Below are 22,149 nucleotides of genomic sequence, written 5' to 3' on the forward strand. Positions count from 1 at the left end.
AGGGATTAAACTTGGAACACAGGACAAGGAACTCAAAATAGTGAAATGCCTTCCAGGATCCTCAGCTACCAGGAATGCCAGACAAATATTGATTGTAATTAGAAAAGAAGCAAAGAATATGAACCCTGATAATATTATCCACCTTAGAACAAATGACCTAGCCAACAATAACCGACTTGCAGCGTAGAAAGTTTTTCAGGAACTGGGGGAGAGGATAAAACCTTTTTGTAAAGACTGTAGCTTTTTCAGAAGTACTACCTATTTATGGGAAGGGCGAGGAAAGAGCACATAATACTGAGAACTTTGGGGCAATACATGGAAAAACAAGAGATTGTATTGTAATAGTGGGCTGCATCTTACCATGGCAGGAATAATAATCCTAGCTGAGAAATTCAGGCAATATGTTTCTAGGCATTTAAACTAGAAGGTGGGGGTTACTTCCGATGGCTACACCCCAGCAAAAGACAAGATTTGATGATGATAAAGATAGCAATTAAAACAACAATATTAGCAATTCACTTGCTAGCGAAGCAACAGGAAATGAGCTGAAATTAAAACTATACAAAAAATGAGATTGTTGAGGAATAATAGCTGGAAAGCAATGACCACAAATGCCCACAGTCTAAGCAACAAAAATCAGGATCTGCAAGCCCTGATGTTAGAGGCAGACTTGGATATTGTTACTATCACAGAGACATGTTTCAGTGATTCACGTGGATGGGAAGCCAACATACCAGGCTATAATCTTTTAGGAAGGACAGAGATGGTCGAAAAGGTGGAGGAGTAGTTCTCTATGTAAAGACCGATATCCAAGCGACTGAAATTCAGGAGACCTGAGGAAAGGAAGATGCAATATGGATTGTTTTGAGAAGATGGAACTTCTATCCACTTCCGTATTGTCTAAAGACCTCCAACTCAATCGCAGCAAATTGTCAAAGATCTGATTATGGATATACAAAAGTTGGGAAAGAAAGGGGAGGTGCTGTTGCTGGGTGATTTTCAATCTGCTAGATACGGACTGGAAAGTTCCGTCTGCAGAACTGGAAAGAAGTAGAGGGATTGTGGATGCCTTTCAAGGGGCTCTGCTAAGACAAATGGTGATGGAACCCACGAGGGAAAAAGCAATACTGGATCTGGCGTTAAAAAATGGAGAAAGTGTCTAAAATGTCTGAGTGGGGGCCCACCTGAAAAGTAGCGATCATCATACAATTTGGTTCAATATAGCAGCCAAAGGGGAGGATGGCCATACAAAACTCAAAGTCCTGGATTTCAAACATACGGACTTTAGTAGCATGGAAGAGTACCTGAAGAGAGAGCTGATTGGATGAGAAGACATAAGAGAAGTGGAAAAACAGTGGTCCAAGTTGAAAGGTGCAATAAAAAGAGCTGTTGACCTTTATGTGAAGAAAATAAATAAAAATAAGAGAAAAAGGAAACCGATATGGTTCTTCAAACTAGTGGCGGAATCATAAAGGCAAAAGAATTGGCAATCGTGAAATATTTAAAAAAAACTCAAGAAGAGGAGTACAGAAAAGAATATTGGATGAAACTGAAAGAAGTCAAGAGAGAGATATGTCTGGTGAAAGTGCAAGCAGAAGAGCAAATGGCTATAAATATAAAAAAGGGAAGCAAAATTTTTTTCAGGTATATTAGTGAAAGGAGAAAGACAAATTACGAGATTGAAAGAAGGTATGAACTGCTATGTAGAGAGTGATGAGGACAAAGCAAATGTGCTAAACAAATACCGTATTTTCGCGGATATAACGCGCGCGTTATACGTGATTTTACGTACCGCGCATACCCCTCGCGCGTTATATGCCTGAGCGCGGTATAGAAAAGTTTTTTTACATAGTTCCCACCCCGCCCGACGCCCGATTCACCCCCCCAGCAGGACCGCTCGCACCCCCACCCCGAACGACCGCTCGCACGCGCTCCCACCCGCACCCGCATCCACGATCGGAGCAAGAGGGAGCCCAAGCCCTCTTGCCCGGCCGACTCCCCGACGTCCGATACATCCCCCCCCCCGGCAGGACCACTCGCACCCTCACCCCGAAGGACCGCCGACTCCCCAACAATATCGGGCCAGGAGGGAGCCCAAACCCTCCTGGCCACGGCGACCCCCTAACCCCACCCCGCACTACATTACGGGCAGGAGGGATCCCAGGCCCTCCTGCCCTCGACGCAAACCCCCCTCCCCCCCAGCCGACCCGCGACCCCCCTGGCCGACCCCCACGACCCCCCCACCCCCCTTCCCCGTACCTTTGGAAGTTGGCCGGACAGACGGGAGCCAAACCCGCCTGTCCGGCAGGCAGCCAACGAAGGAATGAGGCCGGATTGGCCCATCCGTCCTAAAGCTCCGCCTACTGGTGGGGCCTAAGGCGCGTGGGCCAATCAGAATAGGCCCTGGAGCCTTAGGTCCCACCTGGGGGCGCGGCCTGAGGCACATGGGCCCAACCCGACCATGTGTCTCAGGCCGCGCCCCCAGGTGGGACCTAAGGCTCCAGGGCCTATTCTGATTGGCCCACGCGCCTTAGGCCCCACCAGTAGGCGGAGCTTTAGGACGGATGGGCCAATCCGGCCTCATTCCTTCGTTGGCTGCCTGCCGGACAGGCGGGTTTGGCTCCCGTCTGTCCGGCCAACTTCCAAAGGTACGGGGAAGGGGGGTGGGGGGGTCGTGGGGGTCGGCCAGGGGGGTCGCGGGTCGGCTGGGGGGGAGGGGGGTTTGCGTCGAGGGCAGGAGGGCCTGGGATCCCTCCTGCCCGTAATGTAGTGCGGGGTGGGGTTAGGGGGTCGCCGTGGCCAGGAGGGTTTGGGCTCCCTCCTGGCCCGATATTGTTGGGGAGTCGGCGGTCCTTCGGGGTGAGGGTGCGAGTGGTCCTGCCGGGGGGGGGGGATGTATCGGACGTCGGGGGGAGGCATCAGGCTTTCAGGATGGGGACAGACCTTCAAGGGGGGACAGGACTTCAAGGGAGGACAGTGCACGGAAGTCAGGGGGGGTGAACGGAGAGTCGGGACAGCGCACGGAAAGTCAGGGCGGGCGAAAGGAGAGTCGGGCAGCATGCGCGTTATATGCCTGAGCGCGGTATAGAAAAGTTTTTTTACATATCTTCGTGATTTATGCGCGCTATACCCCTGTGCGCGTTTTACAACGGTGCGCGTTATATCCGCGAAAATACGGTACTTCTGTTCGGTATTTACATAAGAAAAACATGGAGAAGGACCGCAATTGGTTAGCAAAGTTACACCTGAGAATGGAGTGGATAGGGTTAGCAAAGTTACACCTGAGAATGGAGTGGATACTGTACCATTGACAGAAGAAAGTATTGAAAAACTGAAGGTGGACAAAGCTATAGGACTGGACAGGATCCATCCCAGGATATTGAGGGAGCTCCGAGAGGTTCTGGCGAGTCCTCTTAAAGATTTGTTCAATAAATCTTTAGAGACGGGAGAGGTTCTGCAGGACTGGAGAACAGCAGAGTGGCTGCAGAGATAAAGTAGGAAACTACAGGCCGGTGAGCCTCACTTCAGTTATTTGAAAAATAGTAGAAACGTTGCTAAAGAAAAGGATAGTGAAATTCTTAGAATCTAATGGATTACAAGATCCGAGGCAACATGGATTTACTAAAAGTAAATTGTGCCAAACGAATCTGATTGAATTCTTTGACTGAGTGACCAGAGGATTGGATCAAGCACGTGTGCTAAATGTAATTTATTTAGATTTCAGTAAAGCCTTTGACACGGTTCCTCATAGGAGGCTCTTAAACAAACTCAATGGGCTAAAGTTAGGGCCCAAACTGGTGAACTGGATTAGAAGCTGGTCAGATGCCAGAGGGTGGTGGTTAATGGAATTCGCTCAGAGGAGGGAAAGTGGAGTGCCTCAGGGATCAATGCTGGACCAATTCTGTTCAATAAGTTGGTGAGTGACATTGCCAAAGGGTTAGAAGGTAAGGTAAGTCTCTTTGTGGATGATACCAAGATTTGTAACAGAATGGACGCCCCGGAAAAAGTGGAAAACATGAAAAAGGATCTGCAAAAGTTAGAAGAATGGTCTAGTCTGGCAACTAAAATTCAATGTGAAGAAGTGCAGAGTGATGCATTTAGGGGATAGAAATCTGAGGGAACTCTATGTGCTGGGAGGTGAGAGGCTGATAAACACTGACGGAGAGAGGGACTTTGGGGTGATTGTGTCTGAGGATCTAAAGGCATCTAAATAGTGTGACAAGTTGGTGGCTGTAGCCAGAAGGATGCTAGGCTGTATAGAAAGAGGAATAACCAGCAGAAGAAGGGAAGTGTTGATGCCCCTATTTAGGACATTGGTGATGTCACACTTGAGAGTACTGTGTTCAGTTTTGGAGGACGTATCTGGTGAAGGATATAAAAAGACTTGAAGCAGTCCAGAGGAAGGCAACGAAAATAGTAAGGGGTTTGAACGAAAAGAAGTATAAGAAAAGACTGGAAGACCTAAATATGTATAATATGGAGGAGAGGAGGGACAGGGGAGATATGATACTGATGTTTAAATACTTGAAATGTATTAATATAGAACCAAATATTTTCCCAAGAAGAAAAAATGGTAAAACTAGAGGGCATAATTTGAGGTTGCAGGGAGGAAGACTCAGGAGCAATGTTAGGAAATTCTTTTTCATGGAGAGGGTGGTAGATGCCTGGAATGCCCTCCTGAGGGAAGTGGTGGAGAGGAAAATGGTGATGGAATTCAAGATAAACATAGAGAATCTCTAATTAGAAAACACCCCCTAATAATCTAATTGCAGAATTGTACACTCCTTTTGAAGGAGGGGTAGATAAGCACACAGAGAGGGGCAATGCTGAAAAAGGGGAAGTGAAATAGAGACATAGAGAAATAATGCTGAAAAGGGGGGGTGGGGGGGACAGATTTTTTTTATTTATGTAACTCTGGTCCCATTCACACAGTCTCAGGGCACCAGCCAGATCTTCGGGTCAAGTACCTGCAACCACGGCTTACAAAAAGAAATCTGTCTTTGAGCTGGGCATAGGCCAAGGCCAGATTTGTAGTTCAAAGGATCATTTTCCCTGCTTCAGTCACCACACTCAGGCCTAGAAGCACTAAAGAGGATCGGTAAGACCAATTGGGTCTGCTCCGATCCGATTTTTTACCAATTCATAAAGACCTATTCATGCACTAAAAAGTTTGCATGCAAATGATTCACGTGGAGGTTTGTCTTAGTCCCTGACTCTGCCGTCTGATTGATCACTGTGAGAGTGACTCTCACACATGCACAAAGCCGTTAGGGGAAGCCCAAACAGCTGAGAGACAGGGGAAGCCCTGAAAGCAACCTTCTGCCATTCAGTTGTTTGGGGCATAATATCTGCCCCATTAAAAATAAAAAAGCCCCCCCTACCCTTCAATTACAGCCCTCCCCAATGACTCGGACGAACGTGGCATTGGGAATCTCTCCTCTCCCCATTAGTGAAAAATGGCAGAAGGTATGCCCATTCCCACCCCTCACGCGAGAGAAAATTGGCAGGAGGGATGCCCACTCCTTCCTGCCAGCAGAGGGCCCCCCCCCCAAAAAAAAAAGGCAGGAGGGATACCTACTCCCTCCTGCCACTGGATGCTCCCATGACCATCACCCCACCACCTTTTTCTGACGTTGGAAGTAGGAGGGAAGCACGGTCCTTCCACCTTCAAATGCCTGCCGATCCAAAATGGCGTGTCTTCCTTCCTTGGTGTATCATGTGATCCTTAGGGAGGGGCCCAAGGCCCTGATTGGCTCAGATGCCTAAGGCACTTGGGAGGGGCCGTAGGCATCTGAGCCCTCCCAATGCATGTAATCTCCCATTCATGCATCATAATAGGCCTGCCCAAATCTGTTTCCCAAGCTAGCATGTATTTTAAGAGTTCCTCTGTCCCAGTGTTAGGGCATTGATATAGTGTTGAGATAGCCCTCTTCTGCAACAAACCTAGTTTTACATCCCAAAAATTCCCTCAAGACTCCCGATTGATGGATATAATGTTTAACCTGTAAATATGGGAATAAGTCCTGAGGGGTTAACACCATAGATTCCCTGAAGTTCTCCAAAAGTTTATCTAAGTCAACTAATTTCCCCATTCAAACCAGCCCTTGACATTACCATCTAGAAAATACACTAGTTCTTCCCCCGGAGCAAACTCTGTATTAAACCTAAGAGGTGTATACCAAGAGTATTTCCATCCTACCATTAGAAGCCCCTACACTGCTCTCCAAACCTGCAAGGTAATATTGACCACTTCCAAGCAGCCTATCATTCTATCCCCAGAAGGAACCTAAGGTAAGTGCATGAGGGGAACAGTTTCTATTCCCTCCTGCTCAATCTCCACCCATGGTTTACATTGTTGGATTTGCCATTCCAGCAGAGTCATAAACTGAGCTGCCAGATTACTGACATGGGACCGCTAGCCCTCCCACTTTCTTACCCAAACATTTTTTTTCCATTTGACGGTGCTTACATTCCCAAATAAACTGTAAAATTTGCTTTTGTAGATTCTCAAAGCCTCCTCCCTACCCAAATCGGAAGCAATTGGAATAAAAACAGCAGCTGGGAAAAGATCATCATTTTAATTATTTCAATATGCCTCAGCCAAGAGAAATAAATCCCTCCTAATTTGATGCATGTATAATTAAGGGTAAAGAAGCTAACATTTGGACACCCTAACTGAATGTCCAAATACTGCATCGAACCCCAGACCCATCTAAAAAGGAAGGGTCTGACTCAGCTCTCTCTCTATATATATATCTACTGATAATGTAACATTTAAAAGCTCCGACTTAGCCATATTTACCTGAAACCCAGAGACTCTACCATATGCTTTAAGCTTCTCCATAACTTCTGACAATGACATCCCTGGGTTAGTCAAAGTAAAAAGTAAATCATCCGCAAACAAGCTTAATTTATAGTTGTGACCAGTGACCCGCATTCCTTTAATGTGAATGTTATCCCTCACCTTCTTGGCAAATGGCTCAATCACCAGTTCAAAGAACATAGGAGATAGTGGGAATGCCTACCTTGTACCTCAAAACACCTGAAGCTATTCAAAGTATGTTCCATTTACTTTAACACACCCCAAAGGGGCTACTGACAATGGGGGTAATAATAAAAAAAACAACCAACGTCTAAAAAGTATCCTAAATGGCTACTTGGACGATCAAAAAGCCTGATCGTCCAAGTACCCATAACCAAAGCTGGTTTTTAGACGTATCTAAAACCAAGTTAGGCCTTTCCCCTGCCTCTAAACGCACAGAGAGAAAAGAGGTGTGTTTAGAGGAGGGGAAAGGCGGGCAGTGGGCGGGAGGTGGGCCGACCTACACCTAGCCGTACAACAGGTATAACCAATACAGTTTAGTCGGCACTTAGACCTTTTTCACTTAGACGAAATAAAACCAGGTCTAAGTGCAGAAAAACGGGCCGCTGAGCTGAAGGCCGCTGGCGCCATCAGTTCAGCGGCTCGGAAACCTAACCATCGCAGCAGGAGAGATGCCTCATCTCCCCTACCGCGATGCCATCACTCTTCTACCCGAACTGCTGCGACCCGCGGCAGTTCGGGTAGAGGAGTGATGGCATCGCGGTAGGGGAGATGAGGCATCTCTCCTGCCACGATGCATCACTCCCCCTCACACACACACAACATCGGGGCAAGAGGGAGCCCAAGCCCTCTTGCCCCGCCGACTCCCCAACAATATCGGGCAAGGAGGGAGCACAAGCCCTCCTGGTCGTGGCGACCCCCCCCCCCACTAGTTGTTCGGGCCAGGAGGGAGCCCAAGTCCTCCTGACCCTGGCGATCTCCCCCGCTAGTTGTTCGGGCCAGGAGGGAGCCCAAACCCTCTTGGCCCAGCAGATCCTGCTCCCCCCCCCCCCGACAACATTGGGCCAGGAGGGAGCCCAAACCCTCCTGGCCACGGCGACCCCCTACCTCCACCCCGTACAACATTACGGGCAGGAGGGATCCCAGGCCCTCCTGCCCTCGACGCAAAACCCCCCCTCCCCCCAATGACCGCCCCCCCAAGAACCTCCGACCGCACCCTCAGCCGACCCGCGACCCCCCTGGCCGACCCCCACGACCCCCCCACCCCCCTTCCCCATACCTTTGGTTTAGTTGGCCGGACAGACGGGAGCCAAACCCGCCTGTCCGGCAGGCAGCCAACAACGGAATGAGGCCGGATTGGCCCATCCGTCCCAAAGCCCCGCCTACTGGTGGGGCCTAAGGCGCCTGGGCCAATCAGAATAAGCCCGGGAGCCTTAGGCCCCTCCTGGGGGCGGGGCCTTGGGCACATGGTCGGGTTGGGCCCATGTGCCTCAGGCCCCGCCCCCAGGAGGGGCCTAAGACTCCCGGGCCTATTCTGATTGGCCCAGGCGCCTTAGGCCCCACCAGTAGGCGGGGCTTTGGGACGGATGGGCCAATCCGGCCTCATTCCGTTGTTGGCTGCCTGCCGGACAGGCGGGTTTGGCTCCCGTCTGTCCGGTCAACTAAACCAAAGGTACGGGGAAGGGGGGTGGGGGTGTCGTGGGGGTCGGGGGGTTGCGGGTCGGCTGGGGGGTGGGCGGAGGTTCTTGGGGGGTGGTCATTGGGGGGAGGGGGGTTTGTGTTGAGGGCAGGAGGGCCTGGGATCCCTCCTGCCCGTAATGTAGTGCGGGGTGGGGGTAGGGGGTCGCCGTGGCCAGGAGGGTTTGGGCTCCCTCCTGGTCCGATGTTGTCGGGGGGGGGGAAGGATCGGCTGGGCCAGGAGGGTTTGGGCTCCCTCCTGGCCCGAACAACTAGCGGGGGGGATCGCCAGGGCCAGGAGGGCTTGGGCTCCCTCCTGGCCCGATATTGTCGGGGAGTTGGGGAGTCGGCGGGGCAAGAGGGCTTGGGCTCCCTCTTGCCCCGATCGTGTCGGGGAGTCAGGGGGGGCAAAAGGGCTTGAGCTCCCTCTTGCCCCGATCGTGTCGAGGGTGCCGCGGTTGGCTGGGGCAAGAGGGCTTGTGCTCCCTCTTGCCCCGATCGTGTCGGGGAGTCGGGGGGGCAAGAGGGCTTGAGCTCCCTCTTGCCCCGATGTTGTCGGGAGGGGGGGGGTCGCGGTTTGACATGGCAGGAGGGCTTGGGCACACTCCTGCCTGGATCGTTGGGGGGGGGATTCTGTAACCGGTGTTGTTTTTGACAGGCACCGGTTACAGAATCCAGCTTTTAGGCAAAGGACTGGCTCCTCCTTCACCTAAAAGCCCTTCTGTTGGACGTTTGTGGCCTAGGCGTGTTTTTGTTTCATTATGGCTAAAAAGTGTAGACGTGCTGTGGGGGTACTTGTAGACGTAGTGGTGATTGGGCGTTTAAGCAGAGGAAGGCCATAATCAAAACATGGACGTTTGTTTTGGTTATGGTCACTTTCCCTGCTTCTGGGTTGAACGTTTAGGGACTTAGGCCAAAAGGGGACTTAGACGCTTTTTTTGATTATGCCCCTCCATGTGTTCAAAGTTCCTCAGTCTCTTCATTCAACTCCTTTTGAACCTGCAGTGAGCCATTCCAGGTCTTCCCTCAGCCAGGACCACTCTATCTTTCCTGCCAACTTGAAACACTCCATGTAGGCTCTGCAATATGGAAGGTCTCACCCTCTCACAGTTATCCTTTTGAGATGGGTCTTCATACAATCCTTATCCTGTCCTCTCCTGATGACACTCTTGGGAGAGCAAAGTCCCAAATATTAACTTTGGTGAGCCTCTCCAAGTGGTGGCGTGAAGACACCAAAAAGGGAGCCCAAGGAGGCCTCAATGATGAGACAATCAAGGCACAACAAAGGAGTCGTGAGGATGAGATGTCAATAATTCAGCCATGGGTGTAAAGTTCAAAGTTCACTTTATTGATAGTAGCACTGCGAGGACTTGAAGACTCGACACTGACAGTGTTTTGGCATCAATGCCTTTGTCAAGAGTCTCAATAGCTGATAGTTCTATCACACAAATAGAGTATTCAATGCAGGTCACAAGTAAACCCTCAGCTTCGCTTTGGACACCAGATATTTTCCTATTCCTTTGAAATTTGACCTGCATTGAATGTTCTAGTTGTGTGATAGAACTACTAGCCATTGAGACTCTTGACAAAGGCATAGATGCCAAAACACTGTCACTGTCGAGTTTTTGAGTCCTCACAGTGCTACTATCAATAAAGTGAACTTTACACCCATGGCTGAATTATTGACATCTCATCCTCACAACTCCTTTGTTGAACCTCTCCAAGTCCCATCTTTATTCTGTTGCCTGTTCTTCTGGCAAACCCAAAAGGACTTCCCTCCACAAGCTGTCAGTACATTTGGGAATCTCCCTCGGTGCTAGGGCTCTGGCAGGAGATAAGCTTCTCCTTCAATTAACCATGTTTCGGTGAGACAAAGGATTTTAAATTGATGGTGGAGATAAGATCTCTTATTAAATGGTATTTGTTCTTAAGAGATCGAATATAATTAAACCTATCGCTAAATCTATCTCTAAATTGTTACCGGCTGGAACTGCAGAACAGTCTTGCGGAGAAAAAGCTGAGAGAGCAATTGGTTGCAGTGACATAGCATCGAACTTGGGACACAGGAGGGGGGAGGAAGGGAGCACATTGGTATTCAGAAGGGAAGGAATGGCATGAACTTGGGACAAATGAAGGGAGAGAGGGAGGGGACACAAACTTGAAACATAGAATGAAAAGAGGGAGGGTGAACTTGGGACACGGAATAGAGGGAGGGGGCATGTACTTGGGATATAGGATGGAGGGAAGGAAGGAAAGTGATGCTGATATATGGGGAGGGAATAGAAAGAGAGAATTGTTGGCCATGGGTATCTGAATGAGAGGGAAAGAGAGATGGTGCACATGGGAAAAAGAAGAAAATGTTTTACTGACTGCTTCCAAGTTTTCAGGATAGGTAGATGTATCAGAAAGCCAGAAACCAAAATAATGTTTCAGAAAACAAAGAATTCTTCTAAAAAAAAAGGGATATTTTAATTTTTCCTGTGTCTACATCCTTTCCTGAACCATTCAAAAATGTCAAATGAAAAAAACTATATGACAACCTAATTGCCATTAAAGCAGCTAAACTGGACAGACAAATCACCAATCTGTTATCATCGACCATAGACTACAAAACCTTCAAGAAAGATACCAAAACTAAACAATGACACGGTGGCGGTTACCCGTGGCTAGCTGCGTTTAGCCGTGGGTAACCCGCCAAAACGGGAAAAGAAAAATAGCTGTCGCTGCGGGGACAGGGACAAGGCCATTCACCGCCCTGTGGAGCGGTGAATGGTCTTGTCTCCGCAGTAAGGCATCAAGGATCGCGCGGTCCCCGCAGCCCCTGCCCAACCGATCGATCTTAGCCAGCTCCCTCCCTTCACCTCACCTTAGTTTGCAGGCTTTCTTTTTCGGCGACCCGCATGCTATCAAAGAGTCCTGCAAGCGGGGCTGCTCGGTGTTCAATCTTCTGCTCTGACACAAATGGAAACAGGAAGTTGCAGCAGAGCAGAAGATTGAACACTGAGCAGCCGCGCGTGCAGGTCGCTGAAAATGAAAGCCTGCAAACTAATGTGAGATGAAGGGAGGGAGCTGGCTAAGCTACCATCGATCAGGCGGGCGGGTGGGGGCTGCGGGGACCACAGGGAGATGGGACAGGGATCGAGCTCGCAGGCTCCAATGGCTTGCACAAATTACATTATAACGTGCCACAAAAATAAGAGGGAGGAAGGTAGATAGATAGGCCACGCGAGAGGAGCTGAAGAGTGGTAGAAAGGAACAGATGGTAAAGGAGGGAGGGAAGGGTGGTGGTGGAAAGGAATAGAATAGACATTGAAGGAGGGTGGAGAGGAACAGACCCTGAAGGGAAATGTGGAAGACAGAGTGGGGAGAAGATGCTGGAAGGGAAGAAGACAGATGCCAGACTATGGGGGAGCGGAGGGAAGAAGATGGGTGCTAGACCAATTGGGGGGGGGGGGTGAAGGGAGAGGCACAGTAACAGCAAATGGAAGACGCAGAGAGAAGACACACAGTGGATGGAAGGAATTGAATGAGAAGATGTGGAAAGCAGAAACCAGACACCAAAGGTAGAAAAAAAAAAATTATATTTATTTATTTATTGCTTTAGGATAAAGTAATATATTAGTTGTGTTGATAAAAATTTATAAACAAAGCCCTGCCAGCTGAACATCTCTTTCTCTAGTTCAGCAGCAGGAACTTTGATTTATAAGAAAGGAATAAGCTAAATATTACAGTACTAAGGCTTATATGAATGCTGCGGGGATGGTGACGGGGCGGTGAATGGGATGGCAGTGGCGGTGACGGGGCAGTGAAAGGGATGGCGGTGACGGTGACGGGGCAGTGAAGGGAACGGCGGTGACGGGGCGGTGCAGAGGATGTTGGGCCGGGGAAGGGGCGGTGATGGGGACAGATTTTTTCCCCGTGTCATTCTCTAACCAAAACCCTACTCTTCAAAAAATATATAAAACCTATCTAACACGACCAGTTCCTACCTAAACCCTACTTCTAATTACCCAACTAATGCTAAAATGCCTCTATTTATCCTTCACTTACCACCTTAAATTCCCGACAACTCTTTGGTAATTCTTATGTAACTCTTATGACATCTCTTAAGCTATTCCTGTAAATTTCTATGTAAACTTTTTATGTAATCTCTGAAAACTTTTTTGGAATCCGCTTTGAACCGTAAGGTATTGGCGGAATAGAAATCACTAATGTAATGTAACCATTAAACCTACAGCAATCATATGTTCAAGATAGACAGAACATGGGTAAGATTAATGCATAGGCAAACAGGCAAGTCAAGAGGAGGAACATAGACCTGCAAATATCCCCCATCTGAAAAGTGTACATTTCTGACAGATATGGAATACTGGAGCTGGGGGTAGGCTTACTGAGTAGCAGTTTAGAGCAAGAAGAGAAGGCAATGGCTGAAATAACATGGAAATTAGTTATATTGCTTAGTAATTTACTAATGGTCTGCATTGCTTAATAATCTACTAATGGTCTGCATCCCTAGTATAGGGCCCTTCTATAGGACTCTAATTTCTTCCATCATGCTTTTATTTAGGGTTGTAACTATGGTCTAGATCAGTGGTCTCAAACTCGCGGCCCGGGGGCCACATGCGGCCCACCAGGTACTATTTTGAGGCCCTCGGTATGTTTATCATAATCACAAAAGTAAAATAAAACAGTTTCTTGATCATATCTCTTTAGCTATAAATTACAATATTATTATTAAAACTTAGCCAAAAGGAAAGATTTATAAACTATAAAGAGTTTTACCTCATGCAAAATTGTCATTTCTTTAATAAGACATTAACTATTTTTTTCTGCGGCCCTCCAAGTACCGCCAAATCCAAAATGTGGCCCTGCAAAGGGTTTGAGTTTGAGACCACTGGTCTAGATACACTAAGGACTGTGTCCTGACCACTTTGTGTCCCTGATCAAATTCACTAACCTTACTCCCGATCCGATCCACACATGCAAATGAGGGGGAATGGCATGCAAATGTAGGAAGGCAGCAATTCACTAAAAATAAAAATAAAAAAAATCAGGAACACTGACTGGGCTGGCCGATCAAAATAGAAGCGACTGCTGGGGATCAGTCGCTCACGTCCCTGCCAACTCTCCTGTCCCTCAGCAGCAGTTTCTCCTTGCTCTCATCCAAGCAATGCAGGCTTTTAAAAGAAGTTAACTTTTGGATGCCACTAGTAATGCTCTTGCCTCCGCGATTGTCCTGCTCTTGCCGCCACAACTCTCCTGCTCTGCCGCCCTTCCCTCCAGTGCAAGCCTGTGGTTTTAACTCATGAGTTTAAAACGGGGCTATACTACAGTGTGTTCTGTTCTGTTTCAGAACACGGCGCAGTGCAGCCCTGCTTTAAACCCATGGGTTAAAACCACGGGCTCACAAAAAGTAGAAAAGTTTCCAGCTCTGAGATGAGTAGTGAGCATTGCCGTTACAGTGCTTGTAGAAGGATGTATGGAGTGTGTGATTGTGAGGTTCTAAAAAGAAAATGAAGATTTTGCGGATATGATCTTCGGGGTTGCTGCACTATTATACTGGTTGTTGCTAGCTAGATAGCATGCACAAACCATCTACAGGCAAAGAAGATGGTCTGCGCATGCGTCAGGATCGCTATTCAGCGATCCGTGTGGTCGGTTTGGAACGTGCCTCCAATCGGCCTAATTTGCATGCGGATGCGTTGTGAATTGGGCGCTCGGCCACCTCACAAAATCATACAAAAAGCATTCTTCACCATGCGAAACCTAAGAAAAATAAGAAAATTATTTTCCAAAGAACACTTCAAGATCATTGTACAATCCCTCATACTCAGTTCCTTGGATTACTGCAACAGCCTCTACCTACCTTGCCCAAACAATATGATAAAAAACTACAGACCGTTCAGAACACAGCCATCAGACTCATTTACTCACTTAGCAAATTTGACCACATCACCCCCGCCTATGTAGACTCTCACTGGCTTCCGATAAAAGCAAGAACTCAATTCAAACTCTATTGCCTACTATTCAAAGTAACCCATGGTACTGCCCCCAGTTACCTAAACAACCGCCTTTACCACTACCGATTACCCAGATCAAGAAGAACTCAGAACCTTTTCACCTTCCCCCCTCATAATGGTACCCGACGTAAGAAACTTTACGACAGCCTTCTAGCGACACAGGCAGCGAAAATTGACCCCACCATCACCAAACTGATGATCAAAACAACAGACATCAAAGTATTTCGAAAAGAAATCAAAACATTTCTATTCAAAAAACACGTCCTCACTTACTATTCCCCTCCCCAATCGCACATGTACTCTCCCCAGTAAATAACACATTAGTCAACCCTCGAATCTCACCTACCAAAAATATTCAGATTCCTAAATAAGCATCTTCCATAGGTATCCATTAAACCTATTCTTTCAATGTTAGGTAACTTTCTTCTGTTACCCATATTGTTATTCTCCACTATACCCTGTAACTACTTGAATCCTGCTATGTTACTCTATCGAAAAATCCAGATATCTTCTAATTTGTATTTCTATACCATAACATGTAATTTACTTGAATCGTTGTTATGTAATTCTCTCGGTAATGTCCAGATCTCTTTTAATTGTAATCCGCTTAGAACTGCAAGGCACAGGCGGAATAGAAATCACTAATGTAATGTAATGTAATCAGATCGCCCATGGATCAAATCGTATCCGTGAGGTTGGTTAATCTAGCCCTATATCTCTGTACAAATTACCCACACACCACTTGCCTTTGTTTACTTTTGGCAGGCTATCACTTTCAGCTGTGATTTTAGATAGGGTTGTAAAGAAAACAAAGTGAAAAGTAAAATAAAGATATTAAGGTTATCTAAAGTACACATTCTCAAGAAAACATCTTTTCTGCCCTATGAAAAATAACAAAAGGCTAGGGCAAGGGTGTTAAAGTCCCTCCTCGAGGGCTGCAATCCAGTCGGGTTTTCAGAATTTCCCCAATGAATATGCATGACATCTATTTGCATGCACTGCTTTCGTGGTATGCTAATAGATCTCATGCATATTCATTGGGGAAATCCTGAAAACCCAACTGGATTACGGCCCTCGAGGAGGGACTTTGAGACCCCTGGGCTAGGGTAATCATTTTTAAAAAGATTGTATCATGTAAATTAAAATTTGACAACTAATTCAGTTCTGATAAATTTTCTAGGAGTGTGAGACTTCAGAAGGGTTAGAAGACTCCAAAGAAACAGAGACAGAAGATTCCAAAGGCACAGAAACATTGCAGACAGAAGACTCCAAAGAAGCAGAGACAGAAGATTCCAAAGGCACAGAAACATTGCAGACAGAAGACTCCAAAGAAATAGAGACAGTAAATTCCAAAGACACAGAAAATCAATAAATTGTCACTGAGCAAGATGATGCATTCAGGCTACAGATGCCATGGACCATGCTAGATGTTTACATAAAATTTTGTAATTTATCAAATTCTCTGGATAAATAAATCTAGAAAACAGTAGGCATAAAAGTCAAAACAGCTCTGGTTAAGCTAGGCATAAGCAGATGAATATTTCCAAGTACAAGTTCCATGGTGATATTGTAGATAGTATTGAAAAAGTAAAACCTTTTGGTGCATATATTTACTTTAAAAATAAAATTGTTTTAAAGATTTTCATGGTTTTAACTGTTTCTCAAGTTGTATCTTACGCATGTCCACTATCTGATTTTCTTTATAGAATACATTTCTTTATAGAAATACCAATGTGTTATGTTAAACACACACCAAGAATAATGTGCAGTCTCTTACATTAGCCATAGAAGTGGTATAAATGATTACACCTAAATTGCAAAAGAATGTGTGTAAATTATAGTATTCTAACATTTCCACATATAAAATTGTATGCCTTGCCCACCCTTAAACTATAAGCTATTGCATTTAGGTATCATTTTATAGAATAACATATAGCTAGAATATTGGCATTTATGCACATTTTTACACACTTTTCTATGTATATGATAATAATCCACATACACAATAGGCCAAATATCACACCAAGGAGAAAAGCCAATAAAGTGAGAGTTGTCATCAAAAACTGGCATTATAAATAATCTGGACCAAAAATATGTTTTGGGGTCCAGCACAGCAGCGTTTTGGCAAAAGCCTGTGTCAGGAACATATTATGTACCCTTCTCTCACGCAGGTCTCACACTCAAAATAAGTGTAAATGAAAACACTGCTATCTAACTAATTCTTCTAGCATCATGCCACTTATATGAGAAATCCAAGCTGAAAACAATTACCTATGGTGCTATAAGAATTACAGATAGATAGCAGTGTTTTCCTTTACACTTTGAATGTGGATTTTTTTGAGCATGAGACCTGCATGAGAAGAGATTGCATAATTTGCCTCCGACATAGGTGTTTGCTGCATTTGTTTTAGTCCAGATTATTAATAAAGTCAGATTTTTGTGAAAACTATCATTTGTATATAATAGTATTCTGATCCTTTGTGTGCATTACTGGTATCAAAATCTTCATACTTTTCTTACAGAATTACAGTGGTACCTTGGTTTACGAGCATAATTCGTTCCAGAAGCATGCTCGTAATCCAAAGCACTCTTCCCCATAGGCCATAATGCAAACTCAGAAGATTTGTTCTACAACCAAAGTTTGCTATTGTGGCCCAGGGGTGGGTACCAGCCTGTGGGTGCTGCAGCCCTTTCAGCATGGTGGCTGCCCTCCCGCTTCGGCCGATGCCTCTGCTGTTCATCAGCACCTCCCGGCTTCCGATTCAAGCTGGCCGCCATCCTGCAGAAGCATGCGCAGGACCTCTCAACTCCTGAGTCAAGCCGGCCACCGCTCCAACAACACATGCACCACGTACAAGCAAGCATTACGTCCTGCGTGCTTGCACGTGGTGCATGTGTTGTCAGGGCGGCGGCCAGCTTGACTTGGGAGTTGAGAGGTCCTGCGCATGCTTCTGCAGATTGGTGGCCGGCTTGAATCGGAAGCTGGGAGGCGCTGGTGGATGGACAAGGCATCGGCCGAAGCGGGAGGGCAGCCACACGGGGACCCCGAGGGAAGGAAGCCACCACGCTGAAAGGGCTGCAGCATCCACAGGCAGGTACCAACCCCTGGGCCACCATAGCTGAGAGCCGAGAGCTCGTTTAGCGAGTCAACACTCGTTTTGCGAGTTAATGTTAGCGGGAGTGTTTTGCTCGTCTTGTCAAACACTCACAAACTGCGTTACTCGCAAACCGAGGTTTGACTGCATTTTATGTTTAAATCTATTTATTAGTTTTGAAAGAAAATACACAAAAAGAGAACAATCAGTCAATAAGCAGATATATGAAACAACCCCCCCTCACCCACCCAGCCGAGGGAACAGCTACTCCAAAGTCCAGCATAAAATAAGCATGCCATATATTTTAGTTCAGTAGTCTATTGCGTACAGTGGGTGTCAAAGTAGAACAGAAGGGTAACCAGCATCGGAGATAGAAGGAGCCATGCTTAGAGTCCATATCAGCAATAGCCTGGCGCTCACACCCTGCCAGCTGGATCATCTGGGTCCGCCAGTGCAAGACCTGGGAGTGTGTGGAGACAGCCAGCACTGAAGAATAGTTTTGATTCCCATAAAGATAGCTCTTTGTACAAATACAGCAGCACCTGGTCGAACAGGGACCAAGGAGAGTTTTAATGTGAAAAGAAAGGTGTTCGTGGGTACCCAAGTGCAATTCCATATAGACTTAATGTGTAGACAAATGCGTTTCCAATAAGCCTGAATGCCAGGGCATAACCAGAACATATAGCCCAGGGTAGCTCTGGGGGCCGCACACTTAGGGCAACTGTCCGTTAAGCTGATATGCGCTTTGTAGGCTCTAACAGGTGTAAAATAAGCCCGAACCAATAATTTATAGTACCTTTCCTTTTCCACAGCAGAGACCAAGGGTTTGGCCCCCAGCAGGACACTCCGTTTCAACATGGCCGCAGAAATTTGCAACTGTAAATCCTGGGTCCATGTGGTAGCTAGAGTATCATAGTCCAAGTCGCCAGCCAGCTCCTGTAAAAATCGGTGATGAAAACGCAAGGGTATGGGCACCTGTGCAGTCAAACAAAAAGATTCTGACAGTTTCTCCTGAATCTCCTCAGACAAAGCTGAACCAAGGAGGGAATGAACATAATATTGCAATTGTCTATAAGAGAACCAGTCCTCAGTCACCAGAGTAAAGGATTCTCGTGACATCTGAAATGACTGAAGCATACCATCAGGCTGTAAGACTTGAGACAGATAGAACAAACCCTTCTTAGACCATGGAGTGATAGATCCAGGACTCATGCCAGGGATAAAGTCCCCATTACCAGCTATAGGCAAACATGGTATCACATCAAACCGAATAGCCAATTGAGTACAAAGTTGCTTCCAAATTTTTCGTACTGACAATAAGAACAGGTCCCCAAAAGACTGAGCCCGTGGAGGCAGGCTTTTCACGTGAAGTAAGTAGTTAAAATGCTAGGGAGCAAAAGCAAGGCATTCCACCCCAGTAGCTGAAAAGTGAGTAGTCCCACAAAACCACTCAGTCACATGCTGAAGTTGACAAGCCACATTGAGTCTGCCCAAGTGCAATAACCCAAGACCCCCCTGAGCAATAGGTAAGGTAAGAGTGTGTAGAGGAATCCTAGATCGTTTACCTCCCCACAAAAACAAAAGCAAATATCTATGAAATAACCGAAAAGGACAGCGCTAGAGAAGTAAAGGTAAAGTTTGAAGAAGGTAAAGCCATTGAGGTATCACCATCATATTATACAGAGCAATTTTACCCAGAAGGGTCAAGGGGTAAGATCGCCAGGCTTGCATTCTTTGTCCAGTTTTAGTAAGCAGGGGAAGTACATTAAGAGAGTAAAGTGTAGTCAAGTCCCGAGGTATATGAATGCCTAAATAGCGGATGGAAGAGGAGGCCCATACCAATGGAAAAGTGCCCTGCCAACTGTCACGAACTTCCAGTTGTAATGGAAGTACCAAAGACTTCTGTTTGTTCAGCGTCAATCTAGAAAAAAGACGAAACTCATTGGCATTGAATGCCTGCTCAGGTTCATATCCCTTCTCTTCAATAATTTGCTTAAAGGTAGCAGGGAACTCTCTAGCTGCCTCTTGGTTGGCAGATGCTGCTTCTCCTGTCACTCTAACATTATGCAGGACATTTCTGTGATGGAATTTATCAAACCACCCTTTACTGGCCAGAAAGACGGTGGATTGCGACATTCTACCTTCCCTGCTCTTCAAGTTATCATACAAAAACTTTGCCTTTCCACTTATCATCACAGGATTCTCTTTTTGTAGCAATCCTGCACCCACAGAAATGTTGCAGCTTCCGTACGAGAGAGCTTGGCATCTCGCACAACATGTAATGTCTTCGCACCTGCTGGTGCAGCTGCCGCAACAGCTTCACGGATTTGTTTTTCATTCTTTTTTATGTACCTAACAGTTGACTCATTAATGCCATAATGTCGAGCAACAGCAGAGGAGGACTTTACTCTCTGAAGCATAGCCAATAATTCTACCTTTTCTTATAAGGTTTTCACTTTTTTTTCCTTTTCGGAGCACTTTCGGTAGCACTTGAACTCTTGCACTTTGTAGCCATGCTGGGAGACCTGACTTGTTCCTGAAGGAGAGGCAATATCCCATATATTTTAGGGCTTATGGCAGGCAAGCAGCAATTCACAGATATTCTAGGGCTTTTAGCAGGAAAGCAGCAAATCCTAAAGCTTCTAGCAGCTTTTAGGGCGTTTAGCAGGCAAGCATCGATTCACTAAGCTTTTAGGGCTTTTAGCAGGCAAGCAGCGATTCCCAAAGCTGTTAGCAGGCAAGCAGCGATTCCCAGTGATTTTCTGGGTAATAACGATTTTCTCTATGCATGTTGGGAAGCAGCGTTTCTCTCTATGGATAATGGGAAGCAGCGTTTTTCTTTGTGCACGCTGGGGAGCAGCGATTTTCAGGGTGAAAGATTTGAAGCATCGATTTGGTGGGAGAAAGCATGGAAGCAGCGATTTTCAGAGTGAATGTTTGTAAACGTTAAATTTTTTTTCGGTACAGTAAACAGAAAGAAACTTTAATCAAGATGTAATTTAGGGGGGCGGAGTAAGCATGCGAAAAATCACAAATAAGTGAAACCACGAGTGCAGAAACCGCGAATACAGAGGGAGAAGGAAAAATTATGTTCTTACCTGTTAATTTTATTTCCTTTAGATGCAGCAGATGAATCCAGAGACCAATGGGATAGCACACATCTACCAACAGGTGGAGATAGAGAAACTGATTAACAGGTGGTCCTATTAGCTGGCACACCCCCTGCATCTTCAGTATTGCTCCTTGCCCAAGCATCCGTAACCATCAATATGCTTAGCAAGTAAAAAACTTCTTTCCAATAACAAATTTCAAAAGGTAACAATAGAGAATAGAACTATCAATAATAACAGACTTTGAAAGTTGCAAAAGAAAAAATTGACAATCAATATCCAGAAAGGGTGGGGGGCTCTGGATTCATCTGCTGCATCTAAAAGAAAGAAAATTAAGAACATAATTTTTCCTTCCTTAGCAACAGCAGCAGATGAATCCAGAGACCAATGGGATGTAGCAAAGCAATCCTCAATCTGGGTGGGAAGAAACGCCACCTCCACAACAACTGAACACTAAACGCTGCCTCTGCATCCAACCGGTAATGCTGAGATAAAGTATTCTTGGAAGACCAAGTAGTTGCATGACAAAACTCCTCCAAGGAAAAAACCTCTGGACTATGTCCAAGTAGCCGCCATTGCTCTGGCTGAATGGTCATGAAGTTCTTCTGCCAACCGCTTCCCTGCCATCAAGTAAGCATAAAGAATGTCCTCCTGGACCCTTTGAGCGATGGAGGCTTTGGATGCTGCCATACATTTGTCGCATCCCTTGAAGAATACAAAGAGGTGATCTAAACGACTAAAAGTTGTTAGAAACCTTCAGATTGCGGAGAATGCTACGCACTTTTAAAAAATGCAGTGAAGAAAAGCTCGCCTCCCCATTCCTTCTCCCAGGAAGAAGGAAGGAAAAGTGAGAGTAGCTTAAAAGAAAGGATGACACCACCTTAGAAAGAAATTGTGGTACTGTCCGAACTGACACCCCAGAATTTGTAAATCAGAAATAAGAATCCCCGCCATACAAGGCCTAAAACTCAGAAAACCGCTGAGCTTAAGCCATGGCCACAAGAAACACCGTGTTCAACGTCACAGCCTTTTAGAGTCTCAAAAGACAAGGTTGAAATGAAGCCTTCTTTAAACTGCGAAGAAGTACCTTAAGACTGTACTCCAGACAGGGCTTCTTAAGAGGTGTACGAATATACTGTACTCCTTTTAAGAACTGAACTACATGAGCAGAGAAGTAAGCGAAGAGCAAGATACCTATCATTTGAAGCTGAAGGGAATTGAACGCTAAGCCCTTGGCAATACACTTGTGCCAAAAAGAAAGAATATAAATCATAGAACTGTGGAAGGGTGCCAATGTTGAGAAGTACCCAAGAAAGGAAAAGCCTCCAAATGAAAGCATAAGCCACAGGTGAAGACGTCTGTATCACCTGGAGAAGAGAAGAAATAACCTTCTTCGCATAACCCTTACACGTCAGCCATGACTT

General features: G+C 46.2%; 1 protein-coding gene across 1 annotated transcript in view; it reads left to right on the forward strand.

Moving 5' to 3' along the window:
• The window catches only part of LOC117362935, an 89,370-nt gene extending 73,321 nt beyond the window's left edge, over window positions 1–16,049 (forward strand). Inside the window, exon 6 of the mRNA XM_033950026.1 lies at window positions 15,701–16,049. Within this exon, the coding sequence (XP_033805917.1) occupies window positions 15,701–15,892 (192 nt within the window). The 3' untranslated portion in view covers window positions 15,893–16,049. The remainder of the gene's footprint in view (window positions 1–15,700) is intronic.
• Window positions 16,050–22,149: the final 6,100 nt, after the last annotated feature.

This window comes from Geotrypetes seraphini, chromosome 6 (genome assembly GCF_902459505.1).
Source record: "Geotrypetes seraphini chromosome 6, aGeoSer1.1, whole genome shotgun sequence".
Lineage (NCBI taxonomy): Eukaryota > Metazoa > Chordata > Amphibia > Gymnophiona > Dermophiidae > Geotrypetes > Geotrypetes seraphini.